Source organism: Benincasa hispida, chromosome 9 (assembly GCF_027475165.1).
Source record: "Benincasa hispida cultivar pf3 chromosome 9, pf3_genome.v1.1, whole genome shotgun sequence".
NCBI lineage: Eukaryota > Viridiplantae > Streptophyta > Magnoliopsida > Cucurbitales > Cucurbitaceae > Benincasa > Benincasa hispida.
Window position 1 is genome coordinate 18,320,682 of NC_143486.1, and position 18,125 is coordinate 18,338,806.

Sequence of the window (18,125 nt, forward strand, 5' to 3'; positions counted from 1 at the left end):
CATTTTGAAAAAAAATTGGAGTGTTTGACAACCACCAAAAATAGCTTTTGAAGTGTATTTTAACTGGATTTTATAAAATATGTTTAAATAAAAATAATTTTTTTGAAAAACATTTTTTTTCTACAATCAAGCCAAACATCGAAAATAGTCCTTCAAGATCCATTACGTGTCCAAGACCTTTTGTTCTTTTTTGTATATATTATTTTGGCATTTTGAAAACTAAAAAAAAAAATAGCTTTTAAAAACTTGATTTTGTTTTTGGAGTTTAGCTAAAAATTCAACCATTATACTTTAGAAAATGCAAATCATTATAAGAATTGTGAAAGAAAAAATTTAATTTTTAAATAATCAAAAACAAAAAAACGAAATGGTTATCCAGAGACTAAAATAATTATTAATTGAAGCAAAAATATTACTAACTAGTCCTTAATAATTTATCCCATGGTTGTTATGGTCTAATCTTAGCGGTAAATTTCACAAACAAAATTAGTTATCCCATTGTTAAATGAACATTAATATACATATTTTTTTGTTATTTTTCTCGCCATTTATGAATATAATAATTATTAACTGACGAACAACTTTACAACAAAGTGGCTGTAGTTTAGTGGTGAGAATTCCACGTTGTGGCCGTGGAGACCTGGGCTCGAATCCCGGCAGCCACACTTTTTTTCCAATATTTCACTAACATTTTTCTTTGTTATTTTTTAAATAGACCATTTATTTATTATAATTATTTTATACGATCCTCATTTTCCCGCCAAAACTACTCTTCTTTTATCATTTGCCGCCAAGTCCTTTGCTCTCATTCGCGTCCTCAGAATCTCCAATTCCCTCTCTCAGCTTCTCCGTCTTCTTCTTCGCAATGTCAGCCATGAAAGATTCCGGGCCTCTGGACTTCACTGCTGACAAGGGTAAGCAATATCTGTGGTTTATCGCCTTTTTTTTGCCCTGAAAAACTGTATTTCAATACTAGCTGCAATTCCTTTCAGTGCTCGCAAAGGAGTTCCTAGCGAACTTTGCCGATGCAAATGGCGAAGCCAAGTACTTAAACATTCTGGTAATTCTTCTACATTCTCATTCGCATTTCTCTTCTGTAATTGTAAAGTTCCTTGGCGATTCAATTTGAAAACCCTAAAAATTGCGATTACTTTCCGTGATGCATACGACGTTTTACCTAGGTTTTTATTTAATTGGTTTTGTTTTTTTAGCAAGAGGTTGCAAATCGCAGAGTTCGTGCAATTCAAATCGATCTCGAGGATGTTTTTAATGTATGGTTTTCTTACTCTGTACCCTTTCTCGATCTTATCTCTTTGTTTAGTCGAGTAACACGGTTGTGCAATCGGATTTCAGTATAAGGATCTGGATGAGGATTTCCTCAGACGAATTACAGAAAACACCCGGCGTTATATTGGGATTTTTGCCGATGCTATTGATGAGCTCATGCCTGAGCCGACAGAGGCGTTTATTGATGATGATCATGACATATTAATGACACAAAGGTCTGATGATGGACCGGATACTATGGATAACCCTGACCCACGCCAAAAAATGCCTCCAGAAATCAAACGTTACTTGTGAGTTCATTGACTCCTCTTTCTTCAAAGTTGAGAGTATGTAGAACATTAGTCCAGCATGACCGGTCACTTTTCCAGTTTAATACACCGCGGCTTTTACTTTTGTCTTATGGATTATGTATTTTCTGTACCGTGCTTATGTTATATGCTACTTTGTCTTTTATCATCTTATATAGGAAGTTAATTGAAAACCTGTTCAGTTGGTTCTGGATTTAGGATTACTATATGGGTGATGTTTCAGTTCTTATACTTGGTTTGTCGCAAGAGTGCTACCCAATTGTTGTTGTTACTTGTTTGGCTTACACGACTTATGTCTTGAATTACAAACATCTTCATGAACAAATAAAAATTTAGTTAACATTAACTCTAATAGAAGTATGTGGCGGTGCATTTCATTTAATGTATCTATTTGGATTCATAGTGTACATACCTCAGCTGCTAGATTGATATTTGTACCAACGCTTTTCTTTAATCCGTTGGGTTTTCATCCAAACATCTCTTTTATTTTGTATTGAATTACCAACTGTTTTCTTTATGCTTGAAAGGGATTATGTCTTCCAAATTTCCTTATGCCCGATCATTCTTCTTTCAGTGAAGTTTACATTAGAGCATCTTCAAAGGGTCGTCCATTTACCATAAGAGAGGTCAAAGCATCATATATTGGTCAACTTGTGAGAATATCTGGTATTGTGACACGTTGTTCAGATGTTAAGCCATTGATGCAGGTGGCAGTTTATACATGCGAAGACTGTGGTTTTGAGATATACCAGGTCATTTAAATTGTAAAGTAGTCGATCTTTACCATTTCTTTTCAACAGGAACAAAATTGATAAAATGAATCTTTTTTACGGAGATAAATTATGTTTTTATTACGTGTATTTATATCACTTGTGTCATTGAGTTCTTAAGTTGTGTGGTCCTTCTCTCAGTCCTAATGTTAACTTCCCTTTTCTCCTCTTGGATACTTCATCTGTTTTTTCACTCATGCAGTCAGTTTTCTGCTTCACAGGAGGTAACAGCTCGAGTCTTTATGCCTTTATTTGAGTGTCCATCTCAGCGTTGTAGAACAAACCAAACGAAAGGCAACTTAATTCTTCAACTTAGAGCATCCAAATTTCTGAAGTTTCAAGAGGTTTTCAATCAACTTCTTCAAAGACATTGCCAGAAAAATATTTCTTTTTCTATTTCACAGTTCGATCGATCGATATTGGCCCTAATGCATGCTCTGGCATTTGGTTTGCAGGCCAAACTTCAAGAGTTAGCTGAGCATATTCCGAAAGGTCATATTCCCCGGACAATGACTGTTCATCTCAGGGGTGAACTAACAAGGAAGGTTAGTTTTCTTCTAGTGAATTCTCACCGGTAGTTCTGAGGGTGACTAAGATTTCTGTTTAGTGTGGCTTATTGATCTAAATCTGGCAGGTAATGCTTGTGACATCGAAATGCTTACTGGCTTTGGCCATCGGGCCAATATATTCCTTTTTTCCATTGCCATGTCATATTGAAACTTCTAGGAACAATTCCAATTTGTTTCAGTAATAATTTTAGAGTAAATGCTTGGAACTCAAATAGATCTTTCAAGTTTGCATCCAGCTTCTTTGCATGTAGGGTCTTAATTTCTGTTTCTTATCGACAAAATGTAAACGTGTGCAGATGCAATCATTTTGCTTTATGAGTAATGGTTATATGATAATAATTTGTTCACGTGTCTTTTTCGGGGTGTTATCAGGTAGCTCCAGGTGATGTTGTTGAACTATCAGGGATCTTTCTTCCTATTCCTTATACGGGGTTCAGGGCAATGCGTGCTGGTTTGGTTGCTGATACATTCTTAGAGGCCATGTCTATCACCCATTTCAAGAAAAAATATGAGGAGTATGGCGCTTTTCAGCGATCTGCTTCTACTTAAATGAATTTGATCTACAATCTGCTTTTTGCGACCTGTCCACTTTATTCACGGTTTTTTTTTTTTTTTTTTAATATTCTCTTGTAAGTGATCTTTTGTGTTAACTTGGTCAAGGATAGAACTTACTTGTTCAGTTGTTTTGTACTTTTCAGATATGAACTTAGAGGAGATGAGGAGGAACTAATTGCACGTTTGGCTGAGGATGGCGATATTTACAACAAACTGGCACGATCGCTGGCACCTGAAATTTTTGGTCATGAGGATATTAAAAAAGCTTTACTGCTTCTCCTTGTTGGCGCTCCTCATAGGAAGTTGAAAGATGGGATGAAGGTAAGAACATAAAATCGTTGCGGGTATGTTTGATGCATACAATGTTTTTCCTGTTAATTTCTAATGCTGCAATATATAGTTCTCTACTAATTTCCATGAAACCTTGTCTTTTTTCTCTCTTTTTTCCTCAGTTGGTGCATTCTGTAAATTTAGGATAATTTTCATCAACTCTTTAATGAAGAAATTTAAAATTGCAACTCCAAACTTATTGGTCATTGCAGATTAGAGGAGACTTGCATATTTGTTTGATGGGTGACCCTGGAGTTGCAAAGAGTCAACTTCTTAAACACATCATCAATGTTGCTCCCAGGGGAGTCTACACGACTGGCAAAGGGAGCAGTGGTGTTGGTCTAACCGCTGCTGTTCAGAAGGATCCTGTCACAAATGAGATGGTCCTTGAAGGAGGGGCATTGGTGAGGCACATACTTCATGTCTCAATATAGAATTTGTACTTTTCCTTCCCTAGGTTTCATCATAGCTTGTGATGTATCAAAGTTTCACTAAGTGTGAAATTGACTTTACTTCAGGTGTTAGCTGACATGGGAATATGTGCAATTGATGAATTTGACAAGATGGAAGAGTCTGATCGTACAGCAATTCATGAAGTCATGGAGCAACAGACTGTGAGCATTGCCAAGGCTGGAATCACCACGTCTCTAAATGCCAGGACTGCTGTCCTTGCTGCGGCCAATCCAGCATGGTACTTACCTCTTTATCATTTTAGGCCATTTTCTGATTCTTTCAATTCTACTAGGTTTTCATTCCTAAACTTGAAGAAACTTTTCTTTGAGTTTTATGGGATTTCTGAGTATGCCTCTACATATCTCTATAGGGGAAGATATGACCTACGTAGAACTCCAGCTGAAAACATTAACCTTCCTCCAGCTCTACTATCAAGATTTGATCTTCTTTGGTTGATCCTAGATCGAGCTGATATGGATAATGATCTTGAAATGGCTAGACATGTTGTTTATGTCCATCAGAATAGAGAATCTCCTGCTCTTGGCTTCACCCCCCTCGAATCATCTGTTCTTCGGTAAATGTTACCATTGCTTTCTTTTATACATAATAGAATAGGACGTTTGGTAATTTCAGATTGAAAGGGGGGTCTTCTTTAGTTTAATTACAAATAAACAACCAGAATCCTCATGCGTACTCTTATGTTTGCTTGAAACTACATTAAAATATAATTATTGATGTTTCATCGTTTGATTTCTTATCCATTTCTGTTAAATCAATCAGTAAGCTATACGTTTATATTTGGAGAATTCCTTCAGAAGGTCTGTTTATTATGTAAGACTGCCATTATCACCCAAATTTCTACAAGAGATCTTTCTAACAGAGCTATTTATTCCATTTACCTTTTCAATTATGGAAGTCTCAGATTATAGTAAACTTGCGTATTAAATGCAAGTGTTAGGACCTAATTCTTAGAGGATCTCAATATCTTCTACTCTCACTTTTAAATTTGTACTTGGGTCAGAGCTTACATTTCAGCCGCAAGAAGATTGTCTCCTTACGTTCCCAAGGATCTGGAGGAGTACATTGCCAGTGCCTATTCCAGCATCCGACAGGAAGAAGCTAAATCTAACACTCCCCATTCATACACCACAGTGAGAACTCTACTGAGCATTCTTCGGATATCAGCTGTAAGTCATTTCTTGCATTAATTCATATGAATACCCTATGTACTCTTCCTTATTTTATTTTGCTCCCCAGAGACTGAAATATCAAGCAGAGGCAAAGACTGTCAGGTCATACTAGGTATACATAGATGTTATTTTATGATTGGTGAACTCATGAAACTTTGAATTGGACCTCATCCTTCACAGGCTCTAGCAAGACTTAGATTCTCTGAGACCGTGGCTCAGAGTGATGTCGATGAAGCTCTAAGGTTAATGCAAATGTCAAAATTTTCTCTATACTCAGACGACCGTCAAAAATCTGGTCTTGATGCTATCTCAGATATTTATTCAATCTTGCGTGATGAAGCTGCCAGAACTAATAAAATGGATGTGAGCTATGCACACGCCCTTAACTGGATTTCTAGGAAGGTCAGTTGTGATTCTTGTTCTTATAGTTGTCTACACTTTGGCAATCCTAGAATTTCATATAAATACTTGATAAAGTTTTTACTAGCTCCTCATCTTCCCCCCACAGGAGACAGCCCTAAAATTTCAAAGGTTTTTGTTTTTGTTTTTTCTCTTGCAAATCATTTAAAGTAGGTTAAATAATAAATCTGGTTTTTGAACTTTGAGGTTTGTGTCTATTTAATTGAACTTTCAAAATTACAAACTTAACCTCTAAACTTTTGATTCTTTTAAAAGTAAGGGATACACTACCACGAAATTGGAAGTTCAGAATTTCAATAGACAAAATTCAAATTTATATCTAATAGATCTATTAATCTTTATAAAAAATTGAGTTTGTCAGAGGCCTATTATTTTGAAGTCTAACATACATAAACCTCAAAGTTTGGTGATCAAACTCGTAATCGAACATTTAAACTATAATTGCAGTTAGTATGAGAGATAGGTATTCTCTAGAGACTAAGTTCGCTAAAATCCACATTTTGTAAACTGCATATATCCCAAAACTGCATGCATCCAATGGTTGAAAATTGAAATTTTTGGTTCTTTTTCTTCTCAGGGGTACAGCGAAGCTCAATTAAAAGAATGTTTGGAGGAGTATGCAGCCTTGAATGTGTGGCAAATACATCCACACACCTTTGACATTCGGTTTATAGATGCTTGATGTGCTGTTATTTGCATTCTTGAGTTACTGACCGAGAGGGCTAATTTAAATTGTCTTAGGATGGGGCTTGATCCATAATTATTTGGAATACAGAGTAAAATGCTAAAAAATCTTGGAGGGCTTTATGTTGTATCTGTACTCATAGTGTAGCTGTGGATTCGTAGAGAGCTGTAATGTAGTTTTTATATCTTTTTAAGAGATTATTTATTTGTAACCACTTGTTTCATGTGTTCTAAATGTTCTTATGCTTGTTTGGTATTATATTTTGATTCTTTAATTTTGAATCTTATTTTATTTTTGTTCCTAAATATTTTAAAATGTCTGTTTTAGTCTTTAAACTTTGAAAAAAATTAGTTACTTGGGTCCATGCTATTAGGATTTTGGTAACTCTTTAACATAATGGTGAAGGTGGTTGTATTTTTAGATGATTAGACACTAAATAGTTTGATTGAGATGTTGATTAAGTTGATCAACTTTAGACTAAAATTTGGGTTGAAATATCAAATACCTAACTCATTGCTCCTCCATGGTTTTGGGTTTTATTTATTTATTTATTTATTTATTGAGCTACTGCACTTTGGAGGTTGATTTTAAGGTGTGCAATGTGATGGCGACAACAATAACTGAAAGAGATGGAACATTACAATTGACTATGATAAAAAATAGAGTATGAGATGAAGATGATGAAATTGCAATCGGCTCAGGCAAAATATAAGTTGGAGTCTTCAATTGTAGTCAAAGGCTTGCAAAATCAATGAAAAATCAAGAAACTTAAACAGAGAAAACTGAAAATAAATTGGAGTCTTCCCCCTCTCATTTTCACATTTCCCCTTTTTTAAAAATGCTATATATATTTTCAAAAACCCTATGGTTCTTTCTTTCCAAATTGGAATCTCCAAATGAAAATAGAGTAGAATCAAATAAATGCAATCCATATAAAAAATAAACTCTAAAAAAACAGAAAAAATACTTGATGAATTTCAGAACTAAGTTCATGAAAAAGAAAAAAGGATTGGGAGGAAGAGAAAAAAGTACCTTAATAAATCACAAAAATATCTCAAACTTGAAGGAACAAGGTACTCAAAGTTCGTATATGAGTGACATTGCGTCTGACATGTATTGAGAAATTGAAGTAGAATGCTAACAACTAACACAAATTGACTTTTGATTTACCCTCTAATTCAAAATTGAAATTCTAGATTTTTTTAGGGTGGATAACGTGTATTTGACCGCCTAATCATTTAAAAATACAATTCAACCTACCATTTTATTAAAAATTTAACAGAATCTTAACAGGAGCTAAAGTAGACATTTTTTAAAGTTCAGGGACCAAAACAAATGTTTTTGAAGGTTTGAAAAACTAAAATAGAAAAAGATTCAAAATTTAAAGACTAAAATATGATTTAAACTTTATATTTTTATGGGATATTGTTTACTTGATGTCTACCGATAATGTTTGGCTTAACATATGAAAAAGGGATGGAAAACAATGGTGTGATTGATATACTTTACACTTTAATATGACATATATTAGCTTACTGATGAACTTTGATTATAATACATGTAAAGTTCATTTAGTTAGGATATTAAGCATGGTAATTTTAACGAAAATAAAACCAATAAAATAATACTATGTAGTCAAATCAAGTTGACACCTATGCCATCACTCATTTATTTCTACTCGACTCTTTTCCATCGTTCACTTTGAACATGCAGAAGCAAAAATACAACAAAGAAGATGAAGGAAAATTTGTAAGGATAATCTAAAATTTGGGTCCAAAATGATAAATGGTTCTTTTTTTTGAAAAAAATGACAAATGACCTGTTGATGTCACATTCGAGTGATTACCCAAACAAACTTGTATACGCGGAAAAACCATCTTGCTCTCTCTTCCTTTCCTCACTCACGAATTACTCTCATCTCTCTCTTCCTTTCGTCACTCGCAAATCACTCTTCTCTCTCTCTTTGGTTCTTTCACTTCTTTTCTTCATTCACAGATCACTCTTCTCACCGTTAGAGTTGGTGTGTGATTTTTTTGCCGAAGTTGGTCACGCAAAAGAAGGAGAAAAAAAGAAGAAAAAATAGTTTCGTCAAAGCTTCTTGTTGTAGAAGAAGAGGAAGAAGAAGAAAAGAAGAAGAGAGGGAGAGAGAGAGAAAAAAAAAGTCACTTCCAGAGAAGAAGAGGAAGAAGAAGAGAAAAAAATAAGAAAAAAAAGTTACTCGATGAAGAAGAAGAGGATGAAGAAGAAAAGAAAAGAAATGGAAGGAAGAGCAAATTGATAATATTTCACACATACATGATGTCAGTTAAGGGTGTTCAAATGATCCGACAACTCGAATAACCTGACTATCCAACCCAAACTATAAGGATTGGATTGGATTAGTTTTCTTTTTGGGTTGAATTTGGTTGAATCTTTTCTATTTTTCTTAGGTTGAGTTGGGTCTAGGGTTGAATAAAAAAAAATTGGATTGACCTAATTCAACTCGAATTACATATATATCAATAATATATATATATTTCTTTTATAATTGATGAATTTGTGAATTCTTTTATGTTTTTCTTTTTCGAAAGTTTGTTTTTGTATAAAGCTTGTAATAGATATTATAGATATTGGATATGTAAAAATTTAATTTTATGAGATTTTAGTTATTAGATATGTATTGTAAAAAATTTTTAGCATTTTAAATTAAGAAGAAAAAATAAATAATAACCCAATATCCCAACCCAATCCAACACAAATTTTGAGGGTTGGGTTGGTGACAATGTTTGAGTCATTTGGGTTGCCAACTTGACCAATTCAAATTTTCGGATTGGTCCAAAGAAAGTCACAATCCAACCTAATCCAATTCATGTACATTTATGAGGTCAACAAAAGGTCAATTAGCAATGATTTTTAAAAAGGACCGTTTATTATTTTAGACCTTCAAAATGGATGAACAGTGCAATTTTTCCAAAAATGAAAACTTACCTCTTTAAAACAATCTGAAAAAGAAGAGGAGGAGAAGAAGAAGAAAGAAGTAAAACACCACATCTATGGTGGTTTAACATGGAGATGCCTGCACCTACTCTCAAAAGCAACCAAGGAAGCTTTCATTCGAAGATTATCTTCAAGATCAATTATAGAAAAATACAAGGTACACAATAATTTTTCTTTTTTCCCTCAAGAACTCTAGCGAGCACATGCTTTTCAGAAAATACAAAATTAATCACACAAAACAAAAATATAGGTTATGTTCGGTAACCATTTCCTTTTTCGTTTTTGGTTTTTGAAAATTAAGACTATTTCCTCTTCATTCTTTACAATGATTTGAATCTTTCTTAAGTGCAATAGTTGAATTTTTAGCTAAATTACTAAACCAAAAACAATTTTTTTAAAAATTACTTTAGTTTTAAAATTCTGGGCTTAATTATTTAAACCATCGATATAAGTAGATAACAAAAAAAGAAATTTAGAAGTGGAAGTAGTGTCTATTGGTTTTTGGTAACTATTTAATTTTTTATTTTTGTTTTTGAAAATTAAGCCTATGGGCACGACTTCTACCTCAAAATTTCTTCTTTTGTTATCTACATTCAAAAAGTTTATTTTTAAAATTTGGCTAATAGTTTAACCATTATACTTAAGAGATGCAAATCACTATAAGAAATGTGAATAAAATAGGATTAATTTTCAAAAACAAAAATAAAAAACAAAATGGTTATAAACAAGGCATTCAATTACCAAACGGAGTCTTACCAAATTTCTATTTTAAGTACATACTTCCTGAGCATGAGCTACTTTTTTGAAGAACAATTTAGTGAGAAACTTCTCAGTCTCCTCCACCACCTTTAGGATCGTCTTCTCTTTGCTTCTTCTGAATAGAGACTAATGGTGAATGAGCCAATTTCTGTTTTGCCAAATACAATCCGAGAGCTATAGAGAGAGTAATAATTCCAACCGCCACATATATTGGAACAAAATTGTTGACTCTTGACACCTTCGACTTGTTGTGTTGCTGTGTTGCTGCTAGTGATCAAATCGCGAGAAATCGATTATCGAAGCATGAGATTTCATCCTGAATGACAATGGACAGTGCTGGAGTCGAAGTTGGCGACTTCAGATTTTAGAGAGATGTTATCAAACGAAAAATGTAGAAACACGGGAGAAGAAGAAGAAAAATGTGAAATTGTGATTGAGGCAATTCTAGAATAACAAATAAATAAAATATCAAAATTAAAGATTTTGTCATATATGCAAAATTTGAAACGTGGGATACGTGCTTGCAAAATCATATGCTTAAAAAATTACCACTCCTCGTAAATTTTCTTTAGTTTTTAAATTTTGATATATTTTTTAAGATAATTTACAGATATAGTAGACACAAGTTTAAAAATTCATGATTCTATTAGATGATTTAAATTTACATTTAATTATAAATTTTAATAATTAGACACCACTTCTTATTTAAAAAATAATAATAATAATTATCCCCCAATTTTAACCTATGGGGAGGAACTTTATCTCTCCCATTTTTCCCTCGTTCCAATGTATCTAATAAAGTAACTACACCAAAAGAAAGAAGACTTTTTTTTATTTTTATTTATTTATTTATAAATATTATCAAATTAAGAATTCTGATTCAAATTAATTAAAACCTACAAATCGGTCAAACTTAAATAATGAGTTTGATAAATTTCAAATTTGATTCAATTTGAACTTGGATACAGTCAAATCTCACAAATTCTATTTTATAATTCTATTCAAATCTAGTCTATAATTTGGATAGAAGGTAATATTTACTCTAATTAAATCTAGCTATATTCCAAATTACCAATTTCCAATAAGCATACATACATTTGTATACTAATATGTTGGTTTTTTTTTCCTTAATAATATTGAAAATAAATCGATATTCTAATTTTAATTAGTTTGAATAACTACAAGAAATTATCAAAATTTTCTTATTATCCTAAAATTAATATGAAACAGATATAAGAAACTAAAATGTTTACATTTATTTTCCTTTTAAGAAATCGATTTTCTCTCCTTATAAAAAAGGCCACCCCTCTCTCCAATGTTTTGTCATCTTTTTAATTTTTACCCCTTTATGAAGCTGTAACTCACAATGGTAAATTGGGTTTCAATGAAGATGTTAGGTCAAGGTTCATGTGGTGTTATTAGCAAAATCAAAGATGTAACCTCTTGACTATTTTGTTGTTAAAACAGCTTGCCTACAAAAGAGTTTTTAAAACATTTCATCGGAGTTCCAGAAATTGTTCAATGTTTAGGGAATGAGATAACTATAAACGGATATTATCCTTATTACAATCTTACACTGAAATATGCTACTGGAGGAACTTTAGCTAACTTGATTAAAGGGTGAAAGAAGTTGCTAGAGGATGAGGTGAAGGAATATCTCACCATGATACTAAGAGGGTACTCTTTTATTCATCGCAAAAAATTTGTGCATGTGGATTTGAAGCCAACTAACATTCTTGCATTCCCTCAAAGTAATGGTAAGATGAAGTTGAAGATTGCTGATTTTGGGCTATCGAGGAGATGTGGTGAGAAGGATGAAGTGGATGAGGATGTCAATTTACCGATTTAAAGGAATGCCAAATTATATGTCACCTGAATAACTTATTTTAGTGAGTTCAACAGTGCTCTTGACATTTGGTCCTTAGGTTGCATTTTAGTTGAAATGGTTTCTGGAGAGCCAACCTAGGAGGATTTCTCAAGTATCACACAGTTCGTTTTAAAACTTACGCATGACATGAAAATTCCAAAAATACTTGAAAATTCTATGAAAAAGGAAATGATTTTATTAAAAAATGTTTTAATCAAAATCCTAAACGACGATGGGCAACCGATATGTTACTTGAACATCCCTATCTTACGAAAGAAAAGGAAACAAGAAAAAAAGGTCATGAAATATCTATACTTTCAAATAGGGTTCAATCAAGTAGTTATAGAATAAGAAAACTTCCCCGAAAACCCAAGCTTCCAGAAGAGCTTTATTTGCATTACCTACAATATATGCTTGGATCGAGTATTCAAACTTGATGATTTTATTATTTACTTCCATATCTTTAAGAACATTATATTTTGTTTTGTTTGGTCAGTTTTTTAATGTAAGTAATTAACTATATACTATTCCAACTACTTATGAACATTGATATTCCTTGAAATAAAAAAAAAGTGCTTCCATAAATTTCAATAGCAAGATTTTACTTTTAAAATCGCTGTATTTTTTCTCCAAATCGTTGCATTATTGTTGTAGCAATGTCTGTAAATGTCTCTTCTTGCCTATTTAACAAAAGAGTTTTATGAGATGATCCTATTGTAGAATTATCAACAATGTACATGTGTGAGTGAGCATTTGAATTTATAATAATTTGATACTAAACATAATGCTTATTCGCAGTTAAGCTTGCATATTAAATGAAAATGAGATTATAATGTAGTTATTCAAATTGTTGGAATGAGGAAGCAAGCAATGGAAGTAAAACAAGGATCATTAAGCATTCGAATTCATTAATTTTGGCTTTAAATTAAGCATGCTCATGAGATTAAAAGAGGGTTTCATGACATACCTTTGAAGAACACCTTGAATCACGATTCTCAGCTACAATCTCCTTGAATTCAGCTCGTGAACTACCACAAGATCTTCCCTACTATCCTCTAAGTGTCTTAGATTGAGTTGTGGGACTCAAAATAAGCTTGAATTGAAGGAAATTTGGAGGAAATGGTACTAGTTTTCAGCAGCTTGAAGAACTCTTTTTCAACATACAGAATTTCAGAGTTTCAGCAACAATTGCATGAAGAATTCCACTCAGACTCTTCAGTATTTATTGCATGATCATCATGCAAGAAGGAATGCTGCATGAATTCTAGCACATGCTTAGAATTTTGACTAAGAAAAAAGTGAATTATGAGTGAGCTAGTTGAGCTTTTTATGGAAAGATTTTTCCCATTTTCATCAAAATTTAAATTCTAAAACTAATTTCATATTAAAATTCAAAATTCAGTTTTTATTTTATAATTATAATTGAAATGATATTAATTTTACAAAAATTAATTCAAAATTCATTTTCTAATAAAATTAATAATAAATAATTAATCAAATAATTTAATTAATTCTAATTAATCTAATATCAAATATTAAATTAATTAATCACCAACTCCACTACCATGAATCCCTATTCATGATTTTAATATTTAAATCATATTTAAATATTAATCGACGCTCTAATTTCGTTTAATTACAAAATTAAACATGTAATTATATCACATATAATTACCAATTCTCTTTAATTCTAATTTGAACATTTCAAATCAACTTATCATACTATTATAAGACTAATCCATTTGTAAGCCCGTAGGGAACCTAGTGGACCTACAGATCATGGGCTCCAACGATCCGAAATTAATTGGCTAAACTCTTTACACCGAATTAACCCCCATTTGTTAACTAGTGGGTCACTTCACTAAAGCCCGTAGTTGCACTCCCCTCACTGTAGATATATTGTGTCTACTCGATATAACTATGATTAGTAAGTTAACCCTTCACAGGTTGTTCGTAATAACGACTAGGTCAAAAGACTGTTTTACCCCTGAGATTACATCTTGTTCCTTAAGTCCCACTGATTCTCTAATGAACAATTTGTGATCCGATCATCAAATTGAGTCTCTCTTGGGCCAATGAGAGGGTGAGACCTCTCGTTCAAGACTCAGAGCTAGTACTTAAGGTAACAACCTCTCTACTATCCCTGAAAGCGGGTAGGAGTGAATTTCATTTTGCACCCTATGTCCTCAGCTATCTACTCGGTCTTACCCCTGAAATGGGAGGTTTATTGAGCCGAAGCTGTTGAGCCAACCCTCACCTATGAAAATCTAAGGATAATCCCGATTAAACAGGAGTTCATAGTTTGCTTAGGATTCAGGTTAAGTTACCTAGGTCATTGTTGTGAAATAGTCAGTCTTAAACAGTAAACAATGTTATAAAGTAAGAGTGACTTATTTCGTGGTCTGATCTTGTGCAAACTCATTGCACAAGATACCCCACTCCTCGTGTCATCACATGTACGAATTAGGATCACTTCTTTTTTAGCACTTTACAATTCTTTGTAACAACTACAGAATGAGCTGCATCCAATAGTGTTACCAAAATAAGGCATCCAACCTTATTCATATACTATAGACCATTTTGACTATTTACTCAAATTTGATCCATTTTTATGTATCCACATACAGTTCAAGTACTCATGTAATAGTCATGGATCTTTTAGTTTGTTGGATTTATTTCTGAAATGAAATAAGCAATTCATAAATTCAATAACAACTTATTGAATTTTCAGAATAAATTTATTGTTTACATATAACGTGTTTTAGAACATAAAATCCAACACAAGTATATATGAAGAATTTAGTACCTAATTTTAAAACTTCTATGAAACAAAATCAGTTAGAGATTTGTTGTAAAAGTTGAAGCAAACATCAACTTATAAATAGAAGGCTTAAACTCATAAAACTACACTTGAAAAATTAACAATCAGAGAGGAAGCTTATCTTGAGAGATATGTAATTTTCTTCTTGTTTACTCTTGAATAAAACGCTATGTTTCCCCAACAGAGTGGATGTAGATCCTTTGTGGTCGAACCACTTTAAAAATCTCTGGTTTTCATTCTTCTTCTCCTTCACTCAGAATCGCCTACAAATTTGTAAAAGAAAAGCAAAAAGCAAGGATAAAATCTGTAAAAACATGTCCATCTCAGTGTTATCACCATAGTGTAACTCGTGTAACCCCTACAAATTGGTATCAGAGCTTTAAAAGTTCAAGAAAGATTCAGGAATTACTTTCTTGATTAAGAAATAGCTGTCACACGCTTTGATATAGAAAAATTGATAGAAAGGGAGATTTCACATTATGGAAGGCTAAAATAAGAGCAATTCCTTGTCAGCAAAAGGCCATTAAAGCTCTTATGGATTCTACAAAACTTCCAACTACAATGTCTATTGAAGAGAAAGAAGTGATGGAAAGTGCTACCTATGGAGTAATAGTCCTAAATCGTGCTACCTATGGAGCAATAGTCCTAAATCTAAGTGATAATGTGCTTAGAGAGGTCATAGATCAAGAAACAACATACCTGATGTAGCAGAAACTTGATAAATTGTACCTATCAAAGGATCTTCCAAATCAACATGTTTGAGAGAGGTTCTTCATCTACAGTAATGGATCAAACTAAGTCTCTATCAGACAATCTAAGTGAATTCAAGAAACTCTCAATTGAGTTCATGAATTAGAGAGATAAAATAGGTGAAACAAATGAGTCTTTCATTTTTCTAAACTCTCTTCCAGAAACTTATATAGAGGTAAAAACAACCCTGAAATATGGCAGAGAGAATATAACTACATACATCTTATTTCTACTATCAGGACCAAAGAGCTCGAAATTTTATCTCATAAGAAAGATCAAACTAGAGAAGGCCTATTCACAAAGGGGAAATCCAAGAATCGGGCAAAAGAAACAAAAATTCAAAAGGATAAAAATAAATTAAAATACAATTCTGTCATAAGTGGGGCATATAAAACAAGATTATTTCTTCTTAAAAAGAAACAAAAACAAAAGAAACAAAAGGAAAAACAGACAGAGGAACATAAAGCTGAAGCATCTGTGGCAGAGCAGAGTTCTTTTGTTTTTCCCAATGCCCTCACAATATCTGGAGAATGGTCAATGAAACATATAATTGGGTATTAGATTCTGGATGTACCTTCCACATGACATCCTCAAAGAGCTTGTTTACAATCTATAGAGACTGAAATGGAGGTTTGGTTACATGGAAAATGATAACTCCTGCAAAATCATTGGAATAGGATCAGTTGCTTTAAAATTCAAGGATGATTTATATAATTTGTCCTCGTCAATCTTTATATTTTAGATATTAAGTTATACTATTTTATGACTTTTACCATTTGTGTTAGTACCAATTTCGAGTTTATTAATAATATGTTTGGTTAATTAAAGGAAAAAAAATATCATTTGACCTTAAGTTTAGGATATTGTATTTATATCGATTTAAACCTCAAATTTGGCAGACTGTATCAATTTTAACTTTAGCTTTAAATTTCATCAATTTAAATCTCAAATTTGATAGGTTGTATCAATTTTAACCCTAATAGAATTTACACTGTCGATTAAGTTCCATTAGAGCATGTTTGTTGGTTTTGCTATAGGACTCAGATAGACATTTGATGTTCTTGTTTGTTTCACATTATTTTACTTTCTAAAACTCAAGCTATTACCTACCTGCCATATGTTTTATTAATATCCTTCATATTAGTGGATTTTTATATATGGGAGATGAATAGGTAAAACGTAGTTAATAAACTAATATCAATTAATAATTATTATTAATTTTAATCAATTATTATATATAAATATATTATTTAGACTTAATAAATTTCAACTAATACATTTACCATTGATACAATCTACCGAGTAATTTGAAGTTTAAATTGATGGAATCAAAAGTAAAGTTTAAGGTTAAAAATTGGTTCAATATTGAAATCGAGAAAGTAGCATCCTATTTGAGAACCATTTAGTTATTAAGTAAAGCCTAAGTTATAGTATTTTATCAATATCGTGTAAGTCCCTTTACAAGTAAGGCGGGAGGGGCATAAGTTCATATAAGACCACGTTTACCAATTCGCAGTAAAAATTAGTGTAACCGTAATAAAATTTCATTGATAGGTCAATTATAATGGGCCAGAATCACAAATGTAGTTGGATTGCTTTTAACCACTTTTACTTAGAATTATGAATTCGTCACTTTTACGATTATTGTTATCATTATCGTTTGATCCCAAACGATAACGATAACGGTAACAATAAATGTGACAGATTCATAAGTCTAAGTAAACGTGATCAAAATATGTCACTTTTATTCGTAATTCTAAATAGATGTGATACATTTTAATCACGTTTACTTAAAATTATGAATCTGTCACATTTACTTAGAATTACCCCAAAATGATAACGATAATGGTAACAATAAATGCGATGAATTCATAATTCTAAGCAAAAGTGAACAAAATTAGTCAAATATGTCACAGTTTGTCACACCCCACTCCAGATTATCCTCTTAACCTGGATGGAATGGTGACTGCAGCAGTTACCAACCCTTTTGCTGGCATTTACTGCTTATCTAACTTGTTAAACATTTTTAAACCCTTAAAATGTACATATCATGAATATACTGAATAAATTAACTCATAACTTAACACATTTACATTACAGGGTTTTGCAGCATTGTTCATACATGAATCTTACAATTTAGTGAGCCCTGACTAGAATACTAGTCACTAGACAGACACATGTGTACTAACTGAATACAGGTTTTCAATTAAGCTTCCTTCAACCTGACTCTTTAAGTGGCAGAGCAGCAGCAGCGAACTCTTTTGGGAATTGACCGCTATCTGAAAGGAAAAACATTTGAAAACATGAGCTAGAAGTCCAGTGAGTGACTAACATTTAAACATAACGTTCATACATAAATTTCATATCAAAATTGAAAGTTTTTAC

General features: G+C 32.4%; 2 protein-coding genes, 1 long non-coding RNA gene and 1 other non-coding gene across 7 annotated transcripts; 3 read left to right on the plus strand and 1 right to left on the minus strand.

Annotated features, from left to right (window-relative positions):
• Positions 1 to 593: 593 nt before the first annotated feature.
• On the plus strand, positions 594 to 665 carry TRNAH-GUG (transfer RNA histidin (anticodon GUG)). Its single transcript has one exon. It is a non-coding gene; the product is annotated as a tRNA-His (tRNA).
• A 91-nt stretch (positions 666 to 756) lies between these two features.
• PRL (Minichromosome maintenance (MCM2/3/5) family protein) lies at positions 757 to 6,825 on the plus strand. The gene is made up of 15 exons (XM_039041129.2): positions 757 to 914; positions 993 to 1,060; positions 1,212 to 1,271; positions 1,354 to 1,577; positions 2,170 to 2,347; positions 2,587 to 2,709; positions 2,821 to 2,910; positions 3,307 to 3,449; positions 3,633 to 3,810; positions 4,032 to 4,223; positions 4,338 to 4,510; positions 4,643 to 4,846; positions 5,294 to 5,459; positions 5,643 to 5,864; positions 6,460 to 6,825. Exons 1-15 carry the CDS (start codon positions 866 to 868, stop codon positions 6,562 to 6,564), a joined length of 2,175 nt encoding a protein of 724 aa, XP_038897057.1. The 5' UTR covers positions 757 to 865; the 3' UTR covers positions 6,565 to 6,825.
• A 3,376-nt stretch (positions 6,826 to 10,201) lies between these two features.
• On the minus strand, positions 10,202 to 16,419 carry LOC150033670 (uncharacterized). Of its 4 annotated transcripts, none has more exons than XR_016531909.1 (4): positions 16,315 to 16,419; positions 15,690 to 15,766; positions 13,137 to 15,253; positions 10,202 to 10,657 (listed from the first exon to the last, which is right to left on the minus strand). It is a non-coding gene; the product is annotated as an uncharacterized LOC150033670 (long non-coding RNA). The 4 variants fall into 4 exon arrangements; XR_016531910.1 differs by lacking the exon at positions 16,315 to 16,419 and adding an exon at positions 15,961 to 16,238; XR_016531908.1 differs by lacking the exon at positions 16,315 to 16,419 and having other exon boundaries at positions 10,202 to 10,638; positions 15,690 to 15,953.
• LOC150033671 (uncharacterized) lies at positions 11,669 to 12,924 on the plus strand. The gene is made up of 3 exons (XM_090317816.1): positions 11,669 to 11,737; positions 11,933 to 12,133; positions 12,346 to 12,924. The coding sequence occupies exons 1-3, from the start codon at positions 11,669 to 11,671 to the stop codon at positions 12,604 to 12,606; spliced, it is 531 nt and encodes a 176-aa protein (XP_090173942.1). The 3' UTR covers positions 12,607 to 12,924.
• Positions 16,420 to 18,125: the final 1,706 nt, after the last annotated feature.